The 27,757-nt window shown below is 40.8% G+C and overlaps 3 protein-coding genes across 6 annotated transcripts in view; 1 reads left to right on the forward strand and 2 right to left on the reverse strand.

Moving 5' to 3' along the window:
- LOC119650742 (mitochondrial uncoupling protein 4) overlaps positions 1 to 18,250 on the forward strand; it is a 28,185-nt gene extending 9,935 nt beyond the window's left edge. Inside the window, exons 1-8 of one of the 3 annotated variants that reach the window (XM_038053816.1) lie at positions 9,962 to 10,273; positions 10,329 to 10,506; positions 10,571 to 10,680; positions 10,742 to 10,815; positions 17,075 to 17,184; positions 17,234 to 17,544; positions 17,660 to 17,840; positions 17,903 to 18,077. In XM_038053816.1, the coding sequence (XP_037909744.1) occupies positions 10,484 to 10,506; positions 10,571 to 10,680; positions 10,742 to 10,815; positions 17,075 to 17,184; positions 17,234 to 17,544; positions 17,660 to 17,840; positions 17,903 to 18,077 (984 nt within the window). In that variant the 5' untranslated portion in view covers positions 9,962 to 10,273; positions 10,329 to 10,483. Of the gene's footprint in view, positions 1 to 9,961; positions 10,507 to 10,570; positions 10,681 to 10,741; positions 10,816 to 17,074; positions 17,185 to 17,233; positions 17,545 to 17,659; positions 17,841 to 17,902 lie in introns of those variants that run through there. The other 2 variants (XM_038053825.1, XM_038053834.1) reach the window with 2 other exon arrangements.
- On the reverse strand, positions 305 to 9,823 carry LOC119650736 (ATR-interacting protein mus304). Of its 2 annotated transcripts, none has more exons than XM_038053803.1 (9): positions 9,168 to 9,823; positions 2,536 to 3,083; positions 2,173 to 2,470; positions 2,040 to 2,114; positions 1,881 to 1,984; positions 1,479 to 1,823; positions 846 to 1,404; positions 607 to 786; positions 305 to 548 (listed from the first exon to the last, which is right to left on the reverse strand). In XM_038053803.1, the coding sequence occupies exons 1-9, from the start codon at positions 9,277 to 9,279 to the stop codon at positions 418 to 420; spliced, it is 2,352 nt and encodes a 783-aa protein (XP_037909731.1). In that variant the 5' UTR covers positions 9,280 to 9,823; the 3' UTR covers positions 305 to 417. The 2 variants fall into 2 exon arrangements, with proteins under 2 accessions (XP_037909731.1, XP_037909721.1); XM_038053793.1 differs by having other exon boundaries at positions 2,040 to 2,117.
- LOC119650751 lies at positions 8,024 to 9,121 on the reverse strand. The gene is made up of 2 exons (XM_038053846.1): positions 8,245 to 9,121; positions 8,024 to 8,186 (listed from the first exon to the last, which is right to left on the reverse strand). The coding sequence occupies exons 1-2, from the start codon at positions 8,555 to 8,557 to the stop codon at positions 8,101 to 8,103; spliced, it is 399 nt and encodes a 132-aa protein (XP_037909774.1). The 5' UTR covers positions 8,558 to 9,121; the 3' UTR covers positions 8,024 to 8,100.
- Positions 18,251 to 27,757: the final 9,507 nt, after the last annotated feature.

Genomic DNA, 27,757 nt, shown 5'->3' on the forward strand with positions numbered 1-27,757 from the left:
TTTTTCTTTCGGACACTTTTTCTTCGCATTTCAGAGCTTTGACTGTGTAAAGTATCGACAACAATTAAGAGTGCAAACTACTCGATGACCGCGATTCTTTTCTTTGCTGGCCACCCGTATAGTAGGTCAAGCCGATGATGAAAAGACGATTTCAATACACGATAAATACTTCCGTTCGTCGTTTTGTGAAGCCAAATTAATCTTTCTCTCGATTCCGCAGTTCTGTTCCTGTTTACTGCAAAATTTGTGTCGTGTCCGATGTATCTGGGAACAATTTACTTTATCAATTGAAACGAAGTTCGCGTTGAGCAGAATTGCAATCCTTGTTTTATTTTTCTCCATTGAGTAAATAGATGGTGGTTTACTTTCGTTATACAAAAATGTATATTTTTTGTACTCAGTACTGACAATATCAATTTAAACAAAATTTTCGAAGACTTCCGACCAAATAGCATCACCTTGTTCCAAGGAATCGCCTATTGATGTTTCATCCATGCGAATTGGGTCTGCAATAATATGAGCCAATTTGATTGATTGAAGGGCGTAACCTGGAATTGAGAAAATGTTAGTGGGTGAAGCAGAATACCATGACGATGATTTGCTAACAATGTGCGGATTTAAATTGAAACACGCTTTTATACTCATTCAGCCAGTCATGGATCATGTGCAATCGATGCTTCACCGAACTACCACCATTTTGAAGCACATCGCGCCTATAGTTCTTGTAGAACGCACTGCAGAGAAGTAAGACACCACTGCGTGACATGTCCGCTACAACTCTTATATCTGGAATGAAATTGCAATTGAAATAGATTTTGTTGAATTTAGTTGACCTAAAGTGTTACCAATACTCTTCGGATCAGAGGTCCACTGTTTTAGCACCAAGTGAATCAAGATTACGGCGCTGTTTATTGCTTTTACATAACAGTCACAGTCTTTCGAACTACTTTGCGGTCTCAAAATCCATTTCACGTTACGTTCAAAACAACTACTTAAAAATATAATGTGATTTCGGCAGATTTTCTGCAAGCAGTCGACTTGGATTCGGCTTAATACAACATCTTGAGCAAACGCGGTTTCAAGCAACGCTCCATAAACTTGCAGCATACAAGAACGCGGCGAGAATTGAAATATTTTATAATACTCATTGAAAACAAATGACCCCAAAGGACTATCGTTGCATAGAGAGTCTAATACTGGAGAACTAGTGAACTTCACAGAGATGTACACTAGGCACTCCGAGATTGGCACTAGCGGCCGATATCCAGGGCGACAGAATACCAAGTGCCGAAGAAATTGACTGATCAAAGCAGCGCTGGTTTCGCTTTCCGTGCAATTTTGAACAAAACTTAGAAGCAAATATTCAAGAGACTCCAATAACCCAAAATGGGTGTAAAGTTCCTTCTGAAAATTTTAACTGGCATTTAGTTCATTGCATCTATTAAGGTTGCGATCTGAATGGTTCTATTTTAACCTACCGAAAATCCTAAAAGGTTGACAATTTCGCTGAGTGTTTCGAGCAAAGTAATGTTGTTAACACGCTCAGTTAATAAACTCTTCCACACTGCAATTGAATATTTGCATGCTATAGCAAATCCGCCGACTAAGCGTCGAGCTATTTCCGCTTTTTCCATCGAGTACAATTTCTTCTCCTGGAAGATATTTTCATTTCTTTCGTGGATAGCACAACTAGGTCGATCGGGAGGCTCTTCGCACAAAAACCTGTATTCGACGCTAGCATTTGTTTCGATGAATTTCATGAACTCCAATTTCCTCGCGTAACTAAGAAGTGCTTTAATCGAATTTTTCAACGACATTATAATCTACAATTGGGTTTAGTGTTTGGGTTAATAGTAACGCATCACCTTTCAATATTTTACCTGCTTAGAAACTGGATTATTCATCTCGAGGTGCTCGCGCTCCATTATTCTCATATGTGAAAGTCCTGATTGCATGTTTTCCAATTCTCTTTGGAATAAGGAATCTGAAATGCAGTTGTTCAAGTGTATCTTTTAATTGAAATGGGAACCAATTCTCACCGCGAAATTTCAGCTTTTCATCACGAACTAAACTTCTTTCGAATAGTTCTTTCGGTATTTCCTCTCTTGCTCTACCTACTGTAAAAAGTGAAATTATTATTTCTAAGATTTAGTTAGATCGGAGAAGTCGCACCGGATTTCCGAGTCAAGTCTAAATGCAAATTGTGCAAAAAAGGCACATTTTGAAAGTTCTTCCTTAATTCGGCGTATTCGAAATTTCTTTGAGATTCATTCAACCTTGAAGACTTCAAATTCACTATTTCCACATTTTTGAATTCTAGCTCATCTCGCTGTGATTTAATTAGCTTATCCAGCTCATTTATCTTTTCTTGCCATTCTTTTTTGATATTATCAATCTCCTGCATTTTCTCTAGACGCAAAGCTTCATTCTGTTGTTGCAATTGCCGCAGTTGGTATCGCACCATAGAGACCTGGATATTAAAAAAAATACACTCAAGTTTATTCTTCTGAACAATTAATCAATAGGTCTAATTACCTCGCCGTCTTTCGTTTGAATTTTATCATTAAATTCAGACACCTCCTTTTTTAATTTTTCGATTTGTTCCTTATAAGCAGCTGTTTTTTCCGTGAAATAATTCACTTGGGAAATCAAACCATCACGTTCTTTCATCGATTTACGAGTATCTAACATTGGATTTCCGGACAATTCATTAACTGGCGGATCCCTTTTCACTGGTTGCGGAGCTTTAAAATTTTCCCTTTCGTCAATTTCTTTCATTTGAATCTCAATTTCATCTTCAAAGTACTTCTCAATATTGTCAAATGCATCATTCACTGAAGTCTTTGGAGGATCAACTTTATCGCGCAGTGTTGTTATCCTTTGCGTGCTTGTTGGCAGTTCACGTGCAAATTTACTAAAGGATATTTCACTCAGAGATTCATCAATGAAGATTTGCTGAGAGAATTGTTCTCGATTGTGCTCTGCTTCAACATTTTGAGATGCTAGTAAGATAACGTCATCGTCCCCATCATCAAATAGGTTTTCGCTACTACCGTTGATGAGACTGGCGGTCCGGGGTACATCTGAAGAATGGTATATGGAAAGAACCTCTGCAGTTTATTAACATTTGGTTGACAGAATTGGTAGGCTATTAACTGACATCGAGCCGTTACTGTTTATTTATATTTTAATGGACCAATATCTCTTAATTTGAAGTAGCACATGAAAACAAATACGCGCCAAGGAAGTCAAGTGGTTTTGTTAAACAAGATTCGAAACGCGAGTATCTTGATATGTAAATACAAATGTAGTTTGTAGTAGAAACCTGTTATTAACACTAGCGGGATTTCTCAGTAGACTTTTGGTTAGCGTGCGACACAGTACGGGCGAAAGTTAGCTACTTAAATGAGAATGCAGCGATACTGGCTGGATATTCTGGGCTAGAGGCATTTAAGGTAGAAATCCATTGAAAGCATTTTTGATTATCACCGGATCAATGTACAGGAATACTTAACTGTGAGCCCAATGGTAGATTAATGCTTATAGTATTCGCCACGCACATTTTGTACAAGCAAACTGGATTCTAAATCCACCAACTTTCGTCTACAACACGACGCTCAATACAATAATACAATCCTTAGTCATTTTCAGTTGATTTTTTTCATTTTTTATTTGGTTAAATAATATATAATTCTGGATCAAATGGTGTAAAATTTAAATTAATTAGACCGATAGAAGTTGGCCGAATAGTTTAAGAAGATGATTATTTTTCTTAATGGAATCTTTTGGCTACATCTTATACTTCTTTCTTTATAATTTTACTACATACTACATACACACATCGAAAAAAATTTGGTAGATGATCCCAATATGGAAATATGAAAAGTATACCTAGTACTCCTATAAATATTATTACAATTTTAAATAGCTCTAAATTTGTTAAAATTGTATAGCTGTCAAATTTTGGTAATTAGGCTAATGTCAGCCAGGTCTAGTAATATTTGCACGAGGGTACGCTTTTCCGGTTTCTTTCGTTTCACAATGGAGTGGACTAATAAGGAAAAATCACAGTAACAGCGCTACATAAGTGCGGTATAAGCGATATACCGGACACTGACAATGTAATAAATATCCACTGAAGTGGGAACATGGGAAGATCCAATGTCTCGCATAATCAACGAAGACTTACGACTAATAGCTCACAAAAGACCGTAGAGAACATTTGCGGACAAAGGGCTTAATCAAAAATAGGGTGATCGAAGACTTTTGCACGAGTACGCAGCAACAAGCATCAAACGATCCCCTTTTTCGGACAAACAAATTTTCACCGTAGTCATTTAATACGCAGAATGACAGAGTTATGCGTGATCGTCAAAAGAAGCTCTTAAACTAGAAACCAGGATTGGGCACAGAATTTCTGGTAGAAGAAGTTTAGCAATATTCATTATCGGTTAATACGGAATATAAGGAAGACCATTAGGGCCAGGATTTATTTACTTACTACTCGAAATTGACACCGTAAAGGACGTCGGAAGACAAGATCGATAATTTGTTTACTAACCCCCCTTCAAATTCACAGGGTCCATTTAGTGGAAGGATTAGGAAAACATTCTGGCAGAGAAATAAGAAGGGCTGGGGAGTTAGAGCGATTACTCGTAAAGAGCAACTAATGGTTTCCAGGGCAGTTCTAAAACAGTAAACTAGAAGTCAACGAAATCTGTCGGATGTCGGAGGAAACTAGTGACGCCTTTGTCATAGGAAGGTGGCACCCCAACTTATCTGTGCCCACGTCTGAGGATAAAAAGGACAAAAATATCCCATAGCCTATCCATATACGGAAAGGAATCTATCACGGAGATTCATCGATTCAGCTTTGATTTTGCAGGTCACGGAACCCCATTCCATGACAACTAAATGTTCCCTATTGGATATGACCTATATGTTAAATGCGAGGTGACACACTTACTCATGAACATTTTAGAATTCTGTTGCGCATGGTTGATAATTGATAATTTGGGTTCGTAGGCTAACATGGAAAATTTTCTTTTTTTTGATAAAATTTGATTTTATTCTTCAACATACAGCGCTGGGACACTAACTAGCACAATATAATAATATTTAATATAATATTTTTTTTGTAATGTAGCATAGAAGTCCCATATTCAAGCAATGTAAATCACTCAAAAATTCCTCATTTTTGGCATTTTAATTAGCACACCCTGTTGATTGTGAAAATTTTGCCGAATGTGAAAGTGTTAAAAGTGTTTCGTCTTCATAGAAAGTTAGAAAAACATCATTTTAAGTGAAAAACCATACAAAAGAATCAAAATTGGAAAGGCGAATGATATGGATCATCTAAACACGTGAAAAAAATTATTAACAAAATTGCTCGATTCATAAGGTGTTCGCGCAAATAAAGTTAAAAATGCGATTAAACGCAAATAGGAAAATAAAAGTTTTGCCAATTCAAGACGTTGTTGTCCAGAAACACCACAGAAAGCGAACATTCTCTAATTGTTCAACAATCATTGTACCACCCTTTCGATACTTCCACGTAAATAAGAGCCGCAATGCAAGAGGTTATGGTGTAAATATGTCTGTCAGAACCATCAGACAGCGACTTTTGAAGAACAACCTCAGAGGATGTTAAAGACAGGAAAAACCAACGATTCCACGTGGTAGCCCGAAAAACAGCTCGCCTTCGTCAGGACCCATATTAGAATCTCCTCTTTCCTTTTGGGATTCAGGGATTTGCAGTGACGAAACAAAGTTCAACTTATGCAGTTCTTATGTTCTTTTCGATAAGGATATGGATCCTAGGTACACCCGGAAGTTGGTTTAATTTTATGGCGCTAGTGTCATGATATGCAGTTGTTTCAGCAAACATGAAGCTGAGCTTATTGTCAAGGGGAAACTTAAAGGTTCGGCCTACCGGATTTTGCTGTCAAAGCAGCTTCTACCATTCCTGGAAAATCTCCCGTCGTCAATTTATTCAAAGGCAACTTTCCAGAAGATAACGCGTCATATCATAAGTCGCGATTGCACAGCAAGGGTTCCAGGATGAGGTCATTTCAACCATGGACTGGTCTGCATAAAGCCGGGTTTAAATCTAACAGAAAATTTATGGGCAACAATTAAGCGGGGAGTTATGACACTGGAATCAACCACTGTTCAACAAGTTTGGGCGGTCATCGAGTAGGACTGAAAGCAGATCCAGAAGAATGTATGCGCAAACCTTATGGTCTCCATATAACGACGATGTTTTGAGGTAATTTTACAAAAGGGACATCCCGTCGTTTTCATCGTTTTTTAAATTTATTAAATAATTTTCTTTTTCTCTCAGGTGCGTTGATAGCTTGATGCAACTTTTTCTACCTTTATTCTTCTAAAGAATATTTCCAAGCCTACATTCCCAGAATTAAAAGCAATTTTATTTTCTGAAATAAATTAATAAAAAATGTCCAACTTTTCAACAAAATCAATAAATATTTACTATATGTATTTATTTTGTTTTGTACGTTCTTTTTGCGCACGTACCAGTGTGCTAATTAGCGTACCACCCCTGTAGTTGCTTTCGAGGGCGATACTACGATTATAGCGATCGTACAATTTTTTGATATCATTTTTGTGGCATGATTTGTTTTTGGCCTCAAAATGAGCCTTAATTTCGCCGATTACCTCTTCATCGGTGCTAGATTACTTTCCAGCGAGCATTCTTTTGAGGTCTGAGAGCAGAGGAAAGTCGCTGGGGGCCAGATCTGGACAATACGGTGGGTGCGGAGCAATTCGAAGCAGAATTCATTCAATTTTACATATTTTCGTTGTTATGACACGGGTAACATCCTCTTTGGTGCATAGTCCTCGGTGCTCATTTCGCCTAGTTTAAATTTAGTAAACCACTTCTCAATGGTGGTTTTTCCAGGTTCAAAGTCCGAATAATGCTTATCAAGCCAAGCATTGGCTCCAAAAGTATTCTTTTTATCAAAAAGCAATGCCTTATTAACACACCAAACTTTTTTTTTATCTATTTTCTTCAAACAAACAAAATTGCTCTTGACTCAAAATGCTCTGTCCCAAAAACTAATAGTCCGACAAATTTGTTCAAGTATCTTTTAATGGTTAAGGTCCACTAAAAACCATATGGATTTATTATTAGTAGCACCATCTGTGGGTTAGCCCACGATCTTTTCAACCCAACTGTTATCTAGCTATGGTAGTCTAATGGAGTTTCTGAACTTGCCTCCATAGTTAATGCGTCTGGGTTCTGAACTTCCTTCCATAGTTAATTCTTCTTTGTTTCCAACTTTTTCACACGAAAATAATGATTCAATATTACCAAAGCAGGCGGAACATACCCAGATTTTTTTACCTTATCTTTCCTCGACGGTCTTACTTTCACATATTTCGATATTCTGCTATTGCCTACTGCGTTCAAATAACTAGAGCGAGCAGCAACTCCTCATAATCTTGTTACCTAACAAGGGACACACTCTTCTTTAAATAGCTCGTACGTGTGTATTTGCGGTTGAAGGTTGAATTTGTTTTCTTCTACCTCTGTTATCCGACTTATCGGGATTCCAAATTGGTGGTAAGACTGCATTTCGTCGATTCAACGATTTTGCACTAGGTTCAACCGATTTTGTTTTCCGAGATTTCCTATCAAAGGCGTCTCTCTACTTCAATACAATATTTTGATTTGCCTATTTTCAATTACATATGAACACCAGGACTACTACTGCTTTGAGATAATGTACATATCTAAATATTTGATATATTTTTCGTTTATGGCACAAAACAAAGTACTTTTGTTTGTACTAACTAAACACGGTTCGTTCTTAGAATTTTTGTGAAGTAAATTTGGCCTGTGAATTGGCGTTTAAGAATACACTCAAATTATTCCGTTAGTCGTAAAAGGCAATTAAAAAGCATAACAATTGGTGCGAATCTCGAAATATTATTCCTATCCATATGTTAACTGTGCCTCAGATAGGGACTGGCTTCACCTAACCACAACGGTGTCAAGGGTCCCGAGAAATCTAGCAAAGTGAGATGCTGTGACTCTGGAGAGTACTCCATTCCCTGTTGCCGCAGTGCGCTTTTCTAGCCTGGGAAGCTGACCGCTGTGAATCCAGTGTCGAAATGTTGGCGCCCATCACAAGGCGCAGTCTCCTGACCTGGTAAGGTTCCTGACAAGATCCAGGTTAAGAGCATCACAATTCGGAACTTGTATTATTCATTCTTTACTTGCTTTGCTTTGATCCACCACAATTTCGACTGAATAGTCACTGTTTCGGTTCCACGTTCGGGGAAATTTTTCTTCGAAAAACCGTTTTCTTATATACTTTCTTCTTATCTTATATAACCGTTTTCTCAAGACCTCAGTCTGACTGGTCGGCGCACTTTTCTTATTTGCATTAATGGGCAGAATACCGAAACGGGTTGAGCAATTTGTGTATCTAGGCAGCCTTGCTTTTGCCGACGGCTGCAACAAACTTAATCTCACTCGACGCCGCTTAATTTTCCCCGTTGTTTTGACAAAAGTTGTAAGTGCAGCCATCTCAACACTAATACCAAGTTGAAGCTGTTGCGCGTGTTTTTTCCGAGCGGTTATATTGGAGTAGAAAATGGAAAGTAAATTCCATCAACAACTTCAATCTTTCTTCACTTCATGTCTGCGTCACATCGTCGAGGTGTAGGCCTCAGACAATAACTAATGAGGTATTTAGTCTGTGTACGGGCCAGTTGTTGATCAGGAAATGGAAATGGCATGGATAGGTTACACATTAATGAAGGACATCATCCTCCATATTAGAATGGGTCGCCCGAGAGATACGTGGCGAAGAACTGTGGAGGAGTGCAAGCTTAGCGAGGTAACGTGCTGAGTATTTTGTGGTAAAATGATAACTTTAGAAGGACGCTAACATCACTACACTACACACAGGCAAAAGAAAAGATATTACTTGAAATGTTTTTCAAAAGTGGTGATTATCCAAGGACGGCTGGTTACTTTGCCGTTGGTTATTCTGTAGGATCAACGCTACCAGGTCGAAATCAAGTAGCCGAAACAAGAGACATACCAAACAGTCAGTGTATAACCATTGCTGAGTTTAGTTTCGACTTAGGTAGGATTGTGTAAGTACAGAGGAGCAATATTGTTTCCTACTTACGTCTGGATTTGCTGGAACCTGCACCTCCATCCGGTTTGCCGAAGCTGATGTCCAACTTTGGCTTCTTGCTGGCAAATGAATTCGGCTGGAAGTGCGAGAATCGTTTGGCCATTCTGAAGTTACTTACGTTCGCCCACAAACCGCCAAAAGAATGTGCTGGTTAAAGTATCTCGTACAAAATTCGATAGAAAGCGATTCTTGTGTTAACCGCCACGCCTATATTGCATTGATATTTTAGTGTGCAATCATGCGCGAGCGAGGACACTGAGACCATACTCGAACTCCATATCTCACCATAAACTCCTTGTTTACAAACCTTTGACACATAACCTAGCTATTGGCATCTGGTGCCGGGTTCCATGGCGATTCCGTTTTCGTGATTAATTCAAGAATCAGCTGATCTGACCTATCAAATCGTCGCGGCATTGCCAGAAGGGAAGGAAATATCCCACTAAATGCCACTCTTAGAATTTCTACAATCGTTATAAAGAAGAGATCGTGAACGTTCCTTACTTGCTCGACCCTCACAATCCATTCGTTTGAAAACTTGAATTAACTTGCCAATGTTGAAGTTCTGTTAATCTGATTTTGGCCATGCAAAAAGGGACCTAGAAAGTGTAGGCAATCTACCAAGTTCTGCACCGTCCAGTCAGCTGATTGATAATTGAGGGGAAGGCAATTTTTGCATTCAACGTTGACATTTAAATGCGGTGGATATCTGGATGCAACTCTTCAAACTCACCACTCTGGGTGACGATGCATAAGTGAAAGTAGATTTGTTAAGTGATCCAAAGTCCAAACACTGCCAGTGTCGCACGATTCTAACTGGAACGGTTCGGTATCGTTGACTGTCGGACCGAAATGGGCGCTCAGCGTTACGGTGATCCGTAATCGCAACTAATCAGTGATTGTTTTCCATTTGATAGACCTCGCAGTATTACTGGGCTCGGTCGTGGCGCTTGGCTAATCTCTGAGCTAGTCGCCACAATCTCCGACGCCAAGCCTCCGCTCATCCTCGCCTTCTGCGTGGTGCGATTAGTTTTGGCTTTCGCGTTGGTCCCGTGTTATCGTTATCTCACACGTACGACTTAGCTGGTAATAAATCGGTATCGGCAAGTCATTATATAATACTTCAATCGCTTGCTACATAGCAACTCTTAGTTTAGTTCCGAACGTTTCGCAATCAGAACCTTCGGCGACTTGCTGCGCTCCATTGGGTCGCCAGATTCGAAACACTTGGGTCCTCAACAGAGATGAACTCCTGAGGCATCGCTCACCCACGAATTCCTGTCAGTCAGTTACGAAAGACCACCACGATGTCTGCAGAAAAAAATAATAAGTAGGACAGCGAGTAGTTATTTGCCTTGTAACTCCATGAACTCAGCTTATTTTGAATCTTCCAGGATGCACATGCCTCCACAGCAGGGTATGCGCCCGGCGAAATTCAGCAGTGCGGATTCTATACCGGTGACTTACGTTGTTTCAGTCCTAGCTGCCACCAATTCCGAGTTCGGTAAGCCGTCTCTTATATAATTCATATTCTGAAGAGCTTATTTGATTGTTCCTCTTCCTAGTTACCTATCCGCTGGACCTGACCAAGACACGGCTCCAGATACAAGGGGAGATGGCCGATAAAGCTATGCAGAAGGTAAGTATCGTATGTTTCGATACGACCGTGGACCGTATGTTCAGTTAGTTTGTTATTCAAACACGGAAACAATTCCGTCGTGGTGAGTCTGTTTGCGGTTATTGTTTATGATATTGCAGGCTTTCATCGTTATATTGTCCCACCATATAACGAAGATCAAATTGCTTTTGGTGTCCAAATGTTATCCAATGAATTTCCTCAGCCTAGAACAGATGATGATCATTATACAATCGGTGCGATGCCGTTTGGAAATGTCGAGTGCTTATGGCTTACAAATTCGACATTGTTTACTCCACAACTCCATGCGCAAAGTGAAAACTAAAAAGTTGCAAAATGAATTTACATATTTTGTATATCAAAAAAGTCAATAATGCCAGAGAAAATGGCAAATTGCAAAGCGTTTTTATCGCGATCGATGACGATTCGGGATACAAATTGGGGTTATTCCCCCACAAACATTTGAGAGTGCCCGTTATAATCTGTAATGAAGTCGTATTTTACTGTGAGCTGGAATCATCATAGATTGCAATGGGAGCCGTGTGACAGCATATTTACAGACTCGAGAGCTCCTCAAATTCGTTTAAGATAAATTAATCTTACTTTTTTTTCGCTTTCTCTTCAAAGGCGTATCTAATTCCATATCACATTCGTCACAGGTTTGTGTTTTTTAAGGTTTTGTGTAAAACAAAACCTTATTTAAATGGAGTCATTGCCTCTCTGTTACGCATTTTTCTCCAAAACGGCTAAACAGATCCGAACGAAATTTAGTGAACATATGGGAGCTGTGAAATTACATGCATACAGTGAGTGATATAAATTTGCGTGGTGTTTAAAGGGGGCCGGATATAGTCATGCGAGGTATCAAATGAAAGGTCGGCTCGATTAGTCCTTTCCGAAACTGATATAGTTTTGACGTGATTTGTAAAGTGCCTGAGTAAGAAGTTAAGGTGTGCATACTTAAAGTGAGAAAGGACTCATTTTCGGAAAGTACGCAACCTAAATATCTGAAAAATGTCATTGTAATCTGCTTATATGAAATCTAGGCCTCAAAATATGTCCCATTCCAAAATTTGTGCAAATAAACTTACTAATAGTATATTAACAGCTTTTATAAATTGACTGAAAAGCCCCACCCCCCTCCGGAAGTTCATTCTAGGAGTACTAACCAGCATAGAGAACAGTATGGTTCATACCCATGCCAAGTTTCATGAAAATCTGACTATGACTGTCAAAGTTATAGCAGTTCAACCTTATCAATTTCGTACGAATTTACCATATCCTAAGTCGTACAAATAAGATGCTGACGTCATAATTAACGAGAATAATTGACATTCGAGTGAAAGCCTTTATGGGCTTGACTGACTATTATCAACACAGTGCTTTTCAGACTAATTTTTTGTGCAAATAGATCTTCAAAAGATAGTGCACAGATCAGTATTTAACTATGTACACGCGGAAAGGCCAGGCACTCATCGCTCCTCACAAAGGGGAACACAAAACCTTTTATACCTGAAACGTCTAGCTTCCGGTTTCCCGACTTCTTTGACACTCGCGCTGTTTTTATTGTTGTCTTTCGATGTACGGATTAAAATATTTATATAAAAAATGTTAAAGATGAGTTTATAGAACCTTTTCGCGTTTGACTTTTATACGAGTGTTTTGACTCAAATACTCCTACATGCGCCGGCTGTGAGCATTGTTATATAAGAAAATGCATATTATGTTTAAAGAACGCCAAACTCGAAACGCCTGACGGCACTGTGTGCGCCGACTCTAAAGGTCGGGGACGGTTTACCGCATTTAGTATTAGTACATTGAAATATGAACGCGAAGAAAATAAAAACTTCAAACAGCAATAAAAATGCGATCAGGAATACAATTTCTAATCATTGGTCTTGTAGGTTAAGTTATTCACATTTGCTAATAATAGTAAACTCCGATTGTGAAGCTTAGGGGCTTTTTGGGTACTTCAAATACAAAAGGATTATCGCGTGACATTACAGAAACAAATATGATGCCAATTGGCAAAAAAGACGCACTCGACCGAAGATCCACGACGGATCGCATCCTCAACTAATATTGCTCCTGCCTCGAATCTTAGGGACCTCTATCTTGAGGCTATTTAGAATTTTTAAGTAGCGCTTCGGCCGTAACATAATAGGATGATAAGTTTCGGACAGTATTGCGTTCTCTTTGGCTTTAAGATCGGAGTTACCGTTCCTTTCTTCCATATTCCGGGAATCGGAAATAACAGGGTGGTCATTAGGCACTCAATGGTTAGCGCTTGTGTTTGTCAGGTGTATTCATGTAACAAGTGCATTTTCTGAGTAGGATTGACGTGGAACTTACTGATATCAGATGTTAAATTGCAGTTGTTTGGGTACGAGCTTAATTTAGACCTTTTATGTTTAGCTGTCACAGTTCAAATCCATAATTCTTAGATCGTTGATGTTGCTCCAGATGCAGCCTATTTCGCCTACTATTCTGGTCAAAGTAGGAAGACTTTCCCGCAATTATATTACAGCAATTTTTGGTAGTTATAATTGTAAACACCACTTCCGTCGCTAGGCAAGTATTTGATATTCTGCATATTCCAATATTTTGGGAACAATTTGTTCTCTCCTCCAGTGCAAAGTGTCTGGAAGAGAAGAGAGGATATAATTGTATCTGATTTCTTTATAAGCATCGAAAATACCCACATCTAAATGTAGTTTCAGCTTTGCAAACTTTGGTAGGTCTAGGAAAACCACCAAAGTATGACTTTTGAGGCTGCGGTGCCATGTACCGCCAGATGTCGACTGGCCGACATCCCGAGAAATACGATTATGCAAATAAGCATTGTTAATTAGGCTCAGGCTCCTCTGGTGTCAGGCTGGCCAGTCAAGGCGGGAATAATGTTCTTTGTAAGCGGCTGGGCAACTGGACTTTAGTGGTATGTACATGCTGAGAATCGACCTTGAATTCTCGCATTTAGTATACTATAATATAGTTATATAGCCATGTGTTGTAGATTTCAAGTGGTAGTTCAGACACTACATTGCTTGATTGATTATCAGCGCTATATAAGGCCTTTGGATGTACGTAGCACCTATCATGAATGTTAAGGGAAGAATTAATATGGCGTTTCGTCTTCTGTATTTTTGCAATCGAGATACGAAGCCTACCCGCAAAGGCTTGATTAGAACTCTGTCTCGGATGGAATTGTTGGGGACAGTTAGAGGTTTACTGGTGTAGTAAGGGGCAATATAGGCTTGATCATGTTGGATGAAGTGTGAATGTTTGTTGTCCAAAATTTTTGCGCAAGTTGACGGTGAAAACGGGATTCTGCAGTCTATGAAGACTGAGATCGAAACAGCTTTTAAAAATAGCAATCGTATCCTGATAATTGCGTTTGAATGCAGGAGTTTGTTGTAACATAGAAAATCCAAAGACGTCAGTTCGATGCCAACGTGGGTGAGAAGAATCGAGAGCTGTTGCTCCGAAATATGTTACATATAATACGCATGAGAAACGTCTGACATAAAAGGGTATACACATCTGTCCTTCTTGCATTGAAGGTGGTTTTACAAAACAGGTCGCTCGGGTATGAAGAACCGGCTGTCATAAATACCGATCAATAAAGATAGCGTTTTCATTGTAGCACTGATTGTCAGCATGTGTGAAAAGCCGACTGAATGTTAATATCCTCAAGCTGGCCATCCACATTCAAGCAAGCCTGTCAATGACACCTGAGCATTCCACAGTACATCCAGCCGACTATTAAACTGGAAACACCCTCCACGTACCGGCAAGCTGGACGACACCATGTGTTCAACTCTGGCCATGAAGGGCGTTGAGACCCAAATAAGAGATATTTTTTTATTTGAGCATTTATAAAAAATGTTCACAACGATGAAGATGCATATAAAAACCTCGTTCACTGCGTAGACAGCCCACACACGTGCCGGTTTCCTTTATCTCTTTTCCGTCTTTCGTTTTTCATTCGATCACCGGCCGTATGAACAGTCCGCACCCACGTTCAGGCCGTCGGTTAACTGCGGTCTGTTCAGGCGTAACTGACAGGCCTAACAGATTGTGAATGGCGACTTTTATGGAAGTGCATGGCGACATCCAGCAAGGAACTAAGTCGATTTTCGTTCTACAATACGAACATACAATTAGTGGCTTAATGTGATTTTTGAACTTGTAACCAATATCTGCTCGAAATTGATATTTCTCAGTATATTTGAGGAGGTTGATAGTTCCATGCTCCAATTCTCTCTTATTGTTTTTATAAGAAGAGTTCCGATTGGGTTAATTTGATAGATAGTTAGGACAATATCTAAGCCGACATCATCATCTCTTTAGAAGTTCTGTACTTATATTGGTTGATCTGACGCCAAATATTTTTCGAGAAGTCCGTTGCCTGAAACAGTTTTTTTCTATAATTTTTTTTGTTAAACTATTCACAACAATGACTTCCTTTTGAGCAAATTCTGGTACAAATTCAACGAAGGTGGTTGTGAAGACTCAGATCCGTGGCAACCTCGGCTACCAAGGGATTGCCCAAAATTATTATACATCAACGGCAAACCCGTGAATGTCCTAGAATATGCTGGAAGTCGTGTTATACAAAGTGTCAGTATCGTTAGTTATTATTAATCTATCTGGTTTCTGATGACTCCACTACATGACGTAGTTGGCAATAGAATTGTCAGCCAGCCCAGTGTAACAGTAGAGAGAGAAAATTGGTGCGAACCAGATTCTAGATGAAATAGAAAAGTTGGATTTGCTAATGTAATGAGCGGCATCGACGATTTCTGCTCATCGATGCAAGTAGGAATATTTCGATTACTTGCCAAACTGAAGGCTATTGTTTGGTATTCATCTTTAGCCTTTAATTTCACATGTACGATGCATGACTACTTCCGGAATTGAAAGGACGCAAGAACCGGACGTAATCTATAGAAATAGCAAATGATTCACGCGTATGATAAATAGTTCTAGTAGTCTTGTTAAATAATCCTCATCAAAAACATAGTGGTCGATCAAAGATAACCTATCTACAATAAGTAATTTAGGAAAAGTGCAGAGATTTTAGCGCTAGGGACAGAGTAAATATAAATGAGTATCCTGAAAGGTTATATAACAGTTTCCTGACGACGACGACGATCAATCGCATTCAAAACATTAATGTTTTCGTAACTATAGAGTAATTTGAAAACGTTCATGAGATACGCCGAACTGTAAAATGATTTACACACTCAACGAAGTTTGAACATTGCAAGACATTTGAGGGCAGCCTAAAATTATAAATATCTATGTCCTCACTAATATTAAATTTAATACGAAGGAAGTTAACTAAGTAAAAAGGAACGCCAATAAGCGACAAAAAGATATAAGGGTCATGATCTGAAAGCACGATTTCGTAATACTTGCAATAGGCTAGCTGAGAGTGCCAATATGCAAACCTGAAGATTTTTATATTTTAGTTATTGGGAGGAGTGTTAGTTGAAGAGTCCCAAATTTTGCTGTTGCTTTTTGCTGAAACTTCACATTACTACCAAATGTTCCTATAAAACTAACATAAGGTAAAAGGCTGGGATCCCTCAACTGGAACCGCGCTCACCTTCCAATAACTATAATACATGTACAGCTTCGAATCCTTTAGATACCCCTTAGTTGATGCGTTTTGGACTTTTATACGGCATTTTTAAGTTCTCAGATAGTTACTAACCGCATTCCCGATTCATGTTTTTATAGAACTATCCCATTTCACTTTATTACTCTTCGTCAAGGCTGCTCTTCTGATACCTCGGATTTTGCTAATGAAAATAAAAGATTGAAGTAACAATCTATGATATACACGGTATTTCCAAGGCAATAAGCTTATTTTAGATGTTCAAACGAAACCACTTGTTGGCCATCTACAATGTATCTAAACCTGACGAACAAGTAAATTTTTTTCACCCACTCATGTTACGAGATTTTCCAGGGTACTCGGTTGCTGCGCAATTCACACATACAACAACCTCGTTACAAAGGATTCGTCAATCTGATCCTTTTTATATTGGCCTTAAAATACATCTACCACTTTTCGAACTCTTTCGCCAAAGTTCACGTTACAAACCATATGGTAGCCATTCAATTTTTTTTATAGTTTCAAGCTTTGAATTTATCTTTATTCCTGGGTATCATTCTAGTAAGTGGTGTTGCATTTATTTTCTCAAAACTCCTAATTTAATTTTCTTAGTAAAATTTCTCTACGGTCTACTTGCAGGCCCCATATCGAGGAATGTTTGCAACAGCGATGGGTATTGTTCGGGAAGAAGGATTTTTTAGTTTATGGCGAGGTATGACACCAGCAATTTATCGTCATGTCGTTTATAGGTAATACCAAACATTTTTCCGCCATTGAATTACTTAGGACAAATTGCAGTGGTGTTCGAATAGTTATGTATGATTCACTACGGAAACGGTTCTCCGATCAGGACGTCGCTAACACACTTCCACTGTGGAAAGCAGCTTTGTGTGGCATCGTATCAGGCTGTACAGCACAATGGCTGGCATCTCCAGCTGACTTAGTCAAAGTTCAAATTCAGATGGAAGGAAGGCGTAGGTTGATGGGACTGGAAGCTAGGGTTCATGGCACATATCATGCCTTCAGAGAAATCGTCCGTCGAGGCGGCGTGACTAGCTTATGGAAGGGAAGTCTTCCAAATGTTCAACGGGCAGCCATGGTTAACCTAGGTAATATCGAATACGCTTAGTTTTTTGATTTGTTATGTGCAGGTAAAAATCACGTTTCCTTACATAACCCAATTCTATATTAAATTGCATACAATCACAAAAATGTATTTTGCAGGTGATTTAACAACGTATGATGTTGCCAAACGTTTCATAATGCGTAAAACTAATTTACCTGACTCTCCTACCGTGCATATTTTATCTTCGATTTGTGCTGGATTCGCGGCGGCAATTCTCGGAACGCCCGCAGATGTGATCAAAACTCGAGTTATGAATCAACCTACAGACGAGCACGGGAGGTATTTGTTAGATTGTAGATGCTCATGTACGTAAATGAATACATGTAAATGCCTATTTTCAGAGGACTTCATTATCGTGGCGCCATCGACTGTTTCTCTCAAGCTTTAAAAAAGGAAGGATTCTTCGCACTGTACAAAGGATTTCTGCCATGCTGGTTACGTATGGCGCCATGGTCTCTTACGTTTTGGTTATCGTTCGAACACATACGAAAAATAATTGGTGCTTCAAGCTACTAGGGTTAAATCGGCGAGTTGATAACAAATTTTTGTTATTCGAAAATCATTTTATTAGTACATTAGTAACGAAATAGTAGTAAGAGCAAAATTTTGTAGCAATGTGGACGCCCAAAATCAAGGCTGTTTAATTATACAAAGAAAACAAAAAGCAATAAAAATATTTTTTTTTTAAATCTTAGTATCTTACTAAAAAACTGTAGGATGACTATCTGTTAGCTGCGATGGCATTTCATTTTTTTCGCACGAAGAACAAGAGCACCGGAACCCTGATCCCGCTTCTTCATTACAGAACGAAAATGTATCAACTTGAAGAATTCCTATTCTGCACATATGCCGAGCTAGAGAATTACGGCCAGTCAGAATGACCCCAATACCCCTGCTTTTCGACAGGATAAACTCTGCCGTAAGTTTGTTTGGCTCTAAGAGGAAAAGTTTAGTGTATTTAGCAGCATCAATGCTCTGCCACATGTCATTGTGGAAGCTTGTTCCCAATTTTTGATAGCAGCATTAGCCAATGTTATTGGCACCGCAATTGCTGGTTCCGATCCATGTATGGGGGCAATTGAACCCTCTTTTGCTAAATCATCCGAGATTTCATTTGCCTCAACACCGCAATGACCGGGCACCCATAGTAGTTTCACCGTATTGAATCTAGAAACAGAGTTCAATCGATTGCTATATTTCTAAAAGATTTTTGAAGCGACCGAAAGATTGCTGAACGCTTTCAGTGAAGCTTAACTATCGCTACCGATGGCGATGCACCTGGCTTTCAGCCGCTCGTTCTCCCTTAGGATACATACATACGCTTCAGCCTGAAAGACCGTTGTATATTGTCCCAAGGGATATGCCCACTTCTCATTTTTACTCGAGAGGTACACTCCTGCTCCAGAAGCCTGTTCTGTTTTCGAGCCGTGTAGCCGTGTAGAAGACATCAGTATATCCTGACACGCATTCTTATGGTTAGTTCCAGTTTTCTGTTCCTTTCAAGATAATTTCATATCTTCTACCAAATATATGTATGGGGATCCGAGAAGGTATTGCGAAAACTGGATTCAATTCTCCTAATAACTCTTCCAGTGCTCTGTGTTCCCCACGTCTATTGTTTCCATATAGATCTAATCGAATAAACCAATCCAAGGGCTGTAAACTGAGTAATGTATTTAGAAGTGAGCCGGATGTCGTGCTCATGGCACCTGTAATACCTAAACACACAGTTCTTTGCAGTGTGGCTAGTTTACAGCGGAAACTCTTTTGTTGCCCCTTAGTCCACCACACTAAGAATGCGAAAGCGAACATCGGCCTTATAGCAACACATGTCCATATTACTACCTATACATGCTTGCTCCAAAGGAGCTCCTTCTCTAGAATAATTCCAAAATATTTCACTTCTTCGGAGAATTGAAGGGTTGCACCCTTCATCTCTGCAAGGCAGAAACCATACAGTTTCCTCCTTTTTGTAAATAATACCATTGTGGTTTTATTTGGATTTACTGAAAGTCCATGCCTGAGGCACCAACTGTCAATCAAAGCAACAGCGCGTTGTGTATTCTATACTACAACTAGTACAGTCACATCATCCACATAAGCACCAGCGTGTATTTGCAGATTTTGCAGTTGGCATAGTAGTGAGTCAATCAATCTACTTCCCAGGCGATAGCACACATCCTTGAGCGTAGCCTTTCGTCACTTCCGTTCTTAGGTAGCGATCAACACCCATAGAAGCCTCTACTTTTCAATTCACCTTTAAGTGCTATAAAATCAAAAACCACGTAGAAGGTCAAGAGAACACCCCAGTTGCTCACTGGCCTTTGACAAAATATTTCTCGACAAGAAATGTGATGACAGGCTTAAAATAACACCGATGTCGCGATTGAAGAATTGTCCTGACTCTGATTGATCCTGGGTATCACCCGCGTGTTTGAATGAAGTTCGGTGAACGGAAGCAACCAAGTTAACCGTGGAATTCTAATAACATTTCGGACTTGGTCGTAGCGGTTTAATTGTCTCGGTGGACTTGTCTGAGAAACAAACGGTTGCAACAGTGCAACGTGCAGTTGATGGTTCTCTGTTTTTGGTCGTTTGCATTACGAGGCGCAAAGTTACGAGTGTTTTCAATTAACTTGTCAGGGCTTGGTTCGTATGAATTAACATGAAAACGGGCATTCCAAAGGTTTTTTTTAAATTAGCAAAATCGTTTCGTTCTGAATGTATTCTACCGAGTTAAGTAGAAGCGCCCGGAAATTACATGGAATCACTTCCACATTTTATATACTACTGATGGGAAAATGATGCAACTAGGAGATAGCGGGCAAAGATTGCCGAACTGACAAAGAAATCAACTTGAAAAGAAAATCACTAAAATATTAGGCACGAATAAGACAATTCAAAAATTTCATAAAGTAACGTAGAAGAAACAATGTGTCCATATTTATAAAAAAACGGAAAGAAACTAATATCAAAACTACCAAACAAAAATAAGAGTTGCAAAAATATTAATAGAGTAAGAGATGTTTAAAAACAAACAGTGCGAAGAAGGAAGTAGAGGAAAATAATATTATGTAAATATAATCCTTCATTGAATCGTAGTTGAGTTCTGCTCTAGCCCTCCCCAGCAAGGCGTCAGTCCTCCCGATTAAGTAGGGTCCCCCCTTTACGTTTGAAGCGGCAAGGGGTGAACAATTAGGCCGTCACTGGACCACCATGTCATCTGGCTCCCCATGAAGAGGAAAGGAAGACGAGGGCCAGACGTCGAGTAGGTGCCAGAATCAGCGCAGGGCTAGTCCTGCCCCGTCTATCCTGCGCGCCTTAGTTTTTTTGTGATTTTGTCCCCTCCCTTATTAGACGGGTCAGCAGTTTACATTTGTTGAACGCGAAAATTGAAAGTGTCGGCTATTCGCACTGTCAGAAGACTCTACCACCGTTGTTGCAATTCTTACTCGCGGCAGGGAACCCGCCAATTACCACGTATCCAGGCGCACTTGAAAGGGCGGCGCCCCCAGGAAATCCAACGAGCGCGAGCACCTATCAACATTCGCAGCAGAATATGCCAAAGGGCAATGAACAGCAGTAGCGGTGCTCCGCAGCAGCAGGCGAGAAATTGAGTCACCTTTACTAGCAAGTCACTTCCCAACGGAACCATCAACAACAACGTCTTCCACATTTGGAACTACAGCACCAGCTACCCCGGCGTAGCCTCAAGGCCAGTAAGTAACATCCTACATTTTTTTATATGTTATATTTTATTGAATAAGTTAAATTATTACTCATTGCAAGAGTCGGCACTGCCTCTTTCTGTTAAGATAAAAAAAGAGAACGTCGTTAGGACCGTTTTCTTCTCTGCCTTTTCGCTTCTTTGGTTCTCGAACGCCGTTCATTCCATTTGCAGCTCGTAAAACGCCTGTCAGTAAGTGACTCGTCTAAATTTAACCACTTACTGGCAGAGCTAATGCTAGGTGACTAGGTGGCTGCAGAGGCTCCCGGGGAGCACAATGGTGATCCTGGCATGTGCGGCTTTGGAATCTCTGGATGGTCATCGCGGACAAAATACATGAGGTGTACGTGTGACCAACGGTTGGTGAGATGACTCGCGACAAGTCAAGCCAGGTGGCCCAGCTGCAGGTGGTGGCAGCATTAACAGTCACCTACTCTGAGTTGGCAGAGACCGTCGGTGCTTTGCGTTCGGGGAGTAGGACTAGATCAAGGTCTAGATTGGCCTCCCGAAATGGGAGATCGGTTAATAGGTCATGCAGACTTTCCAGGGATGGTGGCACCATCGTAGGTTCGCTGAAAAAACTAAGAAATGTACCAGCCCCTGCAATTTCTCACCAAACAAATCAGACTTGCTGGGAGTTCTGCCGATTTCTACCCGAAACACAGCATCACGGCTACAGGCAGGCGGACTTGAGTTTAGGACTTCGACGAACGTTTTCTAGCGCTTCATAATCACGAACATCAGTATATCCATCTTAGGCATGGATTTCCTGTGCCGCAATAGTTTGCTAGTAGATATAAAAAATAGGTCCCTCATTGACCCCCTTAGGTTATCAGGAAAAATCTCATCTTGCTCAACGAGCACTCTTTCGATGGTTTTTGAAAACGTTGCTGACGCACGTATTCGCGCACCACTTCAAAAATACCGCAACATCACTACAGAGCGTAGTCTCTCTGAGCTCGTTAAGCATGATGTTCAGCACCACATTAACACTACTGGCTCCCCATTTTTCTCTTAAGTGCGTCCGCTGCAGAAGCTAGCAGTTGCGCGGAAAGAGTTCGAAGAACTTCTTAAGCAGAGTATTTACAGAACTTCAGACAGTTGTTGGTCTTCGCCACTTCATATGGTCCCTTAATCCAATGGCGAATGGAGACTTTGTGGCGTCTTCCTCTAAGTCCGAGCATTTAGAGTAGCACGAGTGCATTTTTCAACGTCTCCTTGAGGCCGGTCTAGTACTTAACGTTGAAAAGTGCAAATTTCTGCAAACGCAGAAGAGATTCCTCGGCCACCTGATTACCCCTGAACCGCACACAGTCAAGGTGCAAGCGATTTCGAGCTTCCCGCTGTATTCGTCAATGCCTCAGATATTGCTGTAGGTGCTTCTCTTCACCAAAAAGTGAAGCAAATCTGGCAGTCGTTAAGCTTCTTCTCCAATCACCTCAATCCCACTCAACGGAACTACAGAACCTTTGATCTTAAGTTGCTCACCGCGTACAATTAAATATTTCCGGTATTCCCTTGAAGGCAGGCTGTTCACATTGTTCACGGACCGTAAGCCACTTACTTTTACTTTGGAGCAAAAACCCGACAAAGCGTCCCCTCGCCAACTTCGGCACTTGAGTTTTATCAGCCAGTTCACTTCCGACATTCAACACGTGTCTGGAAAAAATAAAGTCGTTGCTGACCCTTTGTCGCGTGTTGCAGAGATCAAGATCCTCGCCACCGTCGATTTTCCGGCAATCGCCGAGGCGAAGAACGACGACGCAGTTTTCCAGAGTTTGAGGACCAATTCTAAATATACATTTAGGGTGTTTCCTATCTTCGGCTCAACATCCAGTGCATACTACGAGACCTCAGACACGACACCAAGGCCATAGATTACAACCAATTTCTGAACGGAAGTATTTCAGGGCGTTCACGATCTGGCGCACCCAGGCGTTCGGACCACGAATCGGTTAGTCACCGCGAAGTATTTTTGGCCGTCCATGAACAAGGATATTAATTCATGGGACAGACAGTGCATCACGTGCCAGAAGTGCAAAACTGCAAAGCATGTGAGGAAGGAGGTATGAGTGTTCCCTCGGTCCACCAAGCATTTCCACACAACCCATCTCGACATCATTAGCCCTTTGCGAGACTCGCACATTTTCAGGTATTGCCTCACAATCATCGATAGGTTCACGCGGTGATCTAAGGCGATACATCTGAAAGACATTGCTGTACAATCTAGTGGTGAGGCCGTCTGTCGCAAATGGATTCAACGCTTTGGTGTGCTGGCAATTATAAGCACCAATCAGGGAATGCAGTTTGAGTCTTCCCTTTTCTCAAAATTCGGCAAACTTCTCCGTTTTTCAAACCGCGTACTACTCGCAATCCAATGGGATGCTCAAAAGGTATCACAGGACGCTGGAGGGCGCTATAATGGCCCAAGACGACCCTTCTTGGTCGTAAGCCCTGCCACTCGTTCTTCTTTGCTTCCGAACAGCGAATCGCGAAGAATTTGCTTATGAGGGCCCCTTCGAAGTCCTCGAGCGAGGCCGATATCATTATAGCCTCAACATCGAGGGCACGGTCAAGCAGGTTGTCTCCTTGGCTCGACTAAAGCCCTTCGTCCAACAAGAAACCGGGACCAGGACAAGAGGCGCGCGACGCGTCGGTTTTGACCCGTTGAAACTCCCCTTCGGTTTCAGCGGCGGAGTGTTGTGGCGGAGCAAACAACTTGTGTGTGACATACACGCAAGTGCGAATCGCGTTAGCCATGACATCGAAAAACAATTTTTGACGGCGAAAATTGTTTTTCGGTGTTAGTTGGAATTCGACAGTTAAAGAAATAAAAATAATCAATTTAAGTAAAATTAAATGTTTAATTACAGGTATCTCGGAGTGCATTACACCTATCCGCTCAAGTGTTTTACTCTCCGCGTCCGCTACTACTGGGCTGCATGAAAAAGTGCACAACAACTCCTTTCGTCGGTAGTGCTAGCGGACAAGCCGAAGGGCGACTTACGACCATATATGAACATCACGCCAAGAAGGTACTGGGTTTAGTAGACACCGGAGTTCATTCCACGCTTTGAAAGGTTTCTGCTACGATCACGTTTAGAGGGTTTGCGGCTAACCTGAAGTTCTAGATCATCCGCAGCCTAAGTCAAAACTTGTATTTCCTATTCGTCCTTTGCAAAGCGCTTGGCCTTCTCCGGTGGCGGTTGTCGTTAAACAAGGCAAGGTGAGAATGTGCCCCGATACCTGTGAAGTCAATCTTTGCACGGTAAAGAATGTTTATCTGTGGCCGCTCATACATTTTCTCTATTAACCTTAAGGACGCCATCCTGCGCCCTCGATGAGACGTCAAGGGATACGATCACCCTAGTCATCCCAGGTTGACTCTTGTCTCCCCTCCCACTCTCTCCGCTTAGGGAGCCTTCTAATCAGGGAAATGCTTTGAAAACCAGGAGGATAAAGAGGGAAGGGATTTGCTACTTCAAGGAATCCGTTGCCATCCGGCCCCCATCGGTGGAGTTCAATTTTCATCCCTACAAGAAGAACCCGATCGTAATGCACAACACGAATCTATCTGTCAACGCTCTTCAGGATCTCTCTGAAAACGTTGTCTGGAGAGAGTTCCCCTGTGTCTACATAAAGTTACCGATGAACCTATCCCACCTTTCACAAGAAAAAAGGTGTGCTCAGGGTAGTCGGCCACTCCATTGCAGAACACACAATCAGGAGGAGGATCTATGCCTAAGGAAATACTCAGTCTCGCCATGCTTTCGATTCAGCTACGGTTATAAATTGCCGATGAGCCGCGCAAACAATCTGCCTCTTGACTCATTTTGCAAAGAGGATTGCCATTTGGTTAGTGTGGATTGCCGTTCTTCACGGACCGCCATCTCGCTTAAGTATTTGCTGATACGTGGATCAAAATGAACGGGACTCCACTTCATTCAAGTTGCGCTGATGCGTGAAATAGTTTAATAACGCAGTTCATCAATGCCTGATAGCATTGATCCCAGATATTTAAATTGCTCAATTCTGAGCTGGTCACTGCCACTTACAGTGGTGGTGCTTGCTTCGTTCGGGTCGGTTGTTAAAAATTCTGTTTTATCCAGATTCAGTCTGAGACCGTGTATGAAACGATCATTCCATTTTTGAACAAGTTGCTTTCGGATTGTAGTGGAGCAATGGAGAAATCCTTCTACTAGTGCAGCTGCAGAGCATATCAGATGAGTTAGTGTGAGCCATAGTCAAATGCTTTCTCTTTATCCGGGAAGGCAATGCTTCCCACGGTGTTTCTCCTTCAGTAATCGCGCAGCGTGTATTGCGTCAGTAGTTCTGCAGTTCTTCACAAACCTGGGTTGATTTACGGTTATTTCAATGATCCTTCGAATACGGTTGTCAAGATTGGGTTCAGAAATCTTCATGATATGAGTCAGCAACCAGATCGGACGGCAATTTGAACACTCTCCTGGATGACCTTTCTTTGTAAGTTTTGTGTGAAACAAAACATAATTAAAATCGGTTTATTCTGTTCCTGTCTGTCACTCGCAGAAGCGGTTACACCGATCGATGCCAAATTTGGTGGGAAGGTGGGAACTGTGAACGCTAACGCATACAGTGATTTACATCTTTCTACGTAGAATTTAAGGAGGGGTGTAGAATTTTTTTTACTGGATATAATCGTGTGGGATATCAAAAGAAAGGCCTCGATTAGTCTCGATTATTAGTAGCTGATCTTAATTCTGATAGTTAATTCCAAAAGGGGGAGTGCGGGGGCCTGGTTATTTCTTTCACTAGCCCATGAGATCCTGCATTGGTGGAAATCACACTATTACTAACAAAGTTATACTAGGCCAAAGTTGTCAATTCTGTGCAAATCTAAAACTTTGAAAGCCGATAACACACAAAAGTGGATATTTAGACATAATATGTATATCCTATCTCACTTTAGGTGTGAATATTTTGATCCCGCAGTTTGCAATGAACGTCATAACTAAAATCTGCTTGTGAAAGTTTTAATTGAGAGATTTCATTCAACACTCTACACGGGTACATTAGGGGCAAAAATATTTACATTCCCCCCTTTGCATATATGCGGAACCGCCCTTTAAATTGCATGTAAATTTGTGTCACTCACTGTATGTGTGGGATTTTATAGTTTCCATATGCCCACCCAATATTGTTTGCATCGGTGTGAAAAACCAGACAGACAATTAGATAGACAGAGAGTAAATCGATTTTAATAGTCTTGTTTTACACAAAACATTAAGAAATGTTTTGTACACTTTAAGAGTGTGTTTATTGAATTTTTCTCCTATCTGGGGTCGAAAATCACAACCGATAACAGCTACGATGAGGAAATCCGCGCACGGTTGTTGTCAGCCAACAGAGCCTATTTTAGCTAATAAAAATTGTTCCGCTCAAAACGTCTCACCATAGGGTCAAAGCTCTTACTGTACAAGACAAGGATCTTGCCAGTCCTTATGTATTCCTCAGAGACTTGGGTTCTTAGCTAGAAGAATTGCGAACTCTTGGCCGCGTTCGAGAGAAGAATCCTCCAAAGAATTTTTGGTTCCCTACATGAGGATGGACAATTCCGTAATCTACATAACGACGAAATTTATGACCGATACCATGACCATCCGGTTGTGGATAAAATCCGGCTCAATAGGTTACGGTGGGCTTGTCACTTAATCCGTATGGATGAGGATCTATGGTAGTATCTATGGTAGAAAAAGAAGACGCGGCAGACCCTGCCTAAGATGGAGCGATGGCGTAGGCCAAGACGCCAGACAACTTTTAGGGATAGCGAATTGGTGGACCTCGGCGCAAAACCGGGATGTCTGGAGTTCCTTATTAAGGCAGGCCTAGACCGGATACCGGTTGTTGCGCCGTTGATGATGATGATGTTTATTGAATTTAAAAAAAATACAGCAGTATCTACTTCAGGGGCTGTGCAATACGTGTATAGAGTCTAGCCCCCTTAAACCAACTGCCTAAGAGCACTCCTTATTTGACTTCTAGTGTACTGTTACCGTTTTGACTGAAGTGCTTCAACTTGAAGCAACCTATATCCAATTAGATTGCTCCGTCAATAACTAATATTATTGTTATATATGGTGTCCTATTCGGCTTGAATTGGAGTTGTTTAAAAAAGTATGTTTTCAATACCAGACCGCAGTTGGGTAGCATGAAACTATGGTACTAAATAATGTACTATGGTACTAACCTAATGTATATTGCTGGTGTGAAGGAACGTCGCTGGTTGTAAGATATGGGACACAATACGAAAAGTAAGCATACTAGCACTACAGAGACAACTTCGCCAATATCTTTCGTTTGTCATTAGGCGCGATCCGCTTGGCTCCCGCAATGCTCGCTATGCGTGTCACTGAATCTGAACCTGAAATGTCCTGCAGTAATTATTTGAGTTCGTCAAAAGTTTTCATTGCAGTTCGCAGCTACTTATTCA

The sequence above is a fragment of the Hermetia illucens genome, chromosome 1 (genome assembly GCF_905115235.1).
Source record: "Hermetia illucens chromosome 1, iHerIll2.2.curated.20191125, whole genome shotgun sequence".
In the NCBI taxonomy this organism is placed as follows: Eukaryota; Metazoa; Arthropoda; class Insecta; order Diptera; family Stratiomyidae; genus Hermetia; species Hermetia illucens.

Excerpts from the sequence above, each read along its gene's own strand:
- LOC119650736 (XM_038053793.1), bottom strand. The coding sequence starts at position 9,279 with ATGGCCAAACGATTCTCGCACTTCCAGCCGAATTCATTTGCCAGCAAG. Across the intron at positions 2,471-2,535 it reads TTCAAACGAAAGACGGCGAG|GTCTCTATGGTGCGATACCA; the intron begins GTAATTAGACCT and ends TTTAATATCCAG. Across the intron at positions 787-845 it reads CTCTGATCCGAAGAGTATTG|ATATAAGAGTTGTAGCGGAC; the intron begins GTAACACTTTAG and ends ATTTCATTCCAG.
- LOC119650751 (XM_038053846.1), bottom strand. The coding sequence starts at position 8,557 with ATGGCTGCACTTACAACTTTTGTCAAAACAACGGGGAAAATTAAGCGG. Across the intron at positions 8,187-8,244 it reads GGTGGATCAAAGCAAAGCAA|GAACCTTACCAGGTCAGGAG; the intron begins GTAAAGAATGAA and ends GGATCTTGTCAG.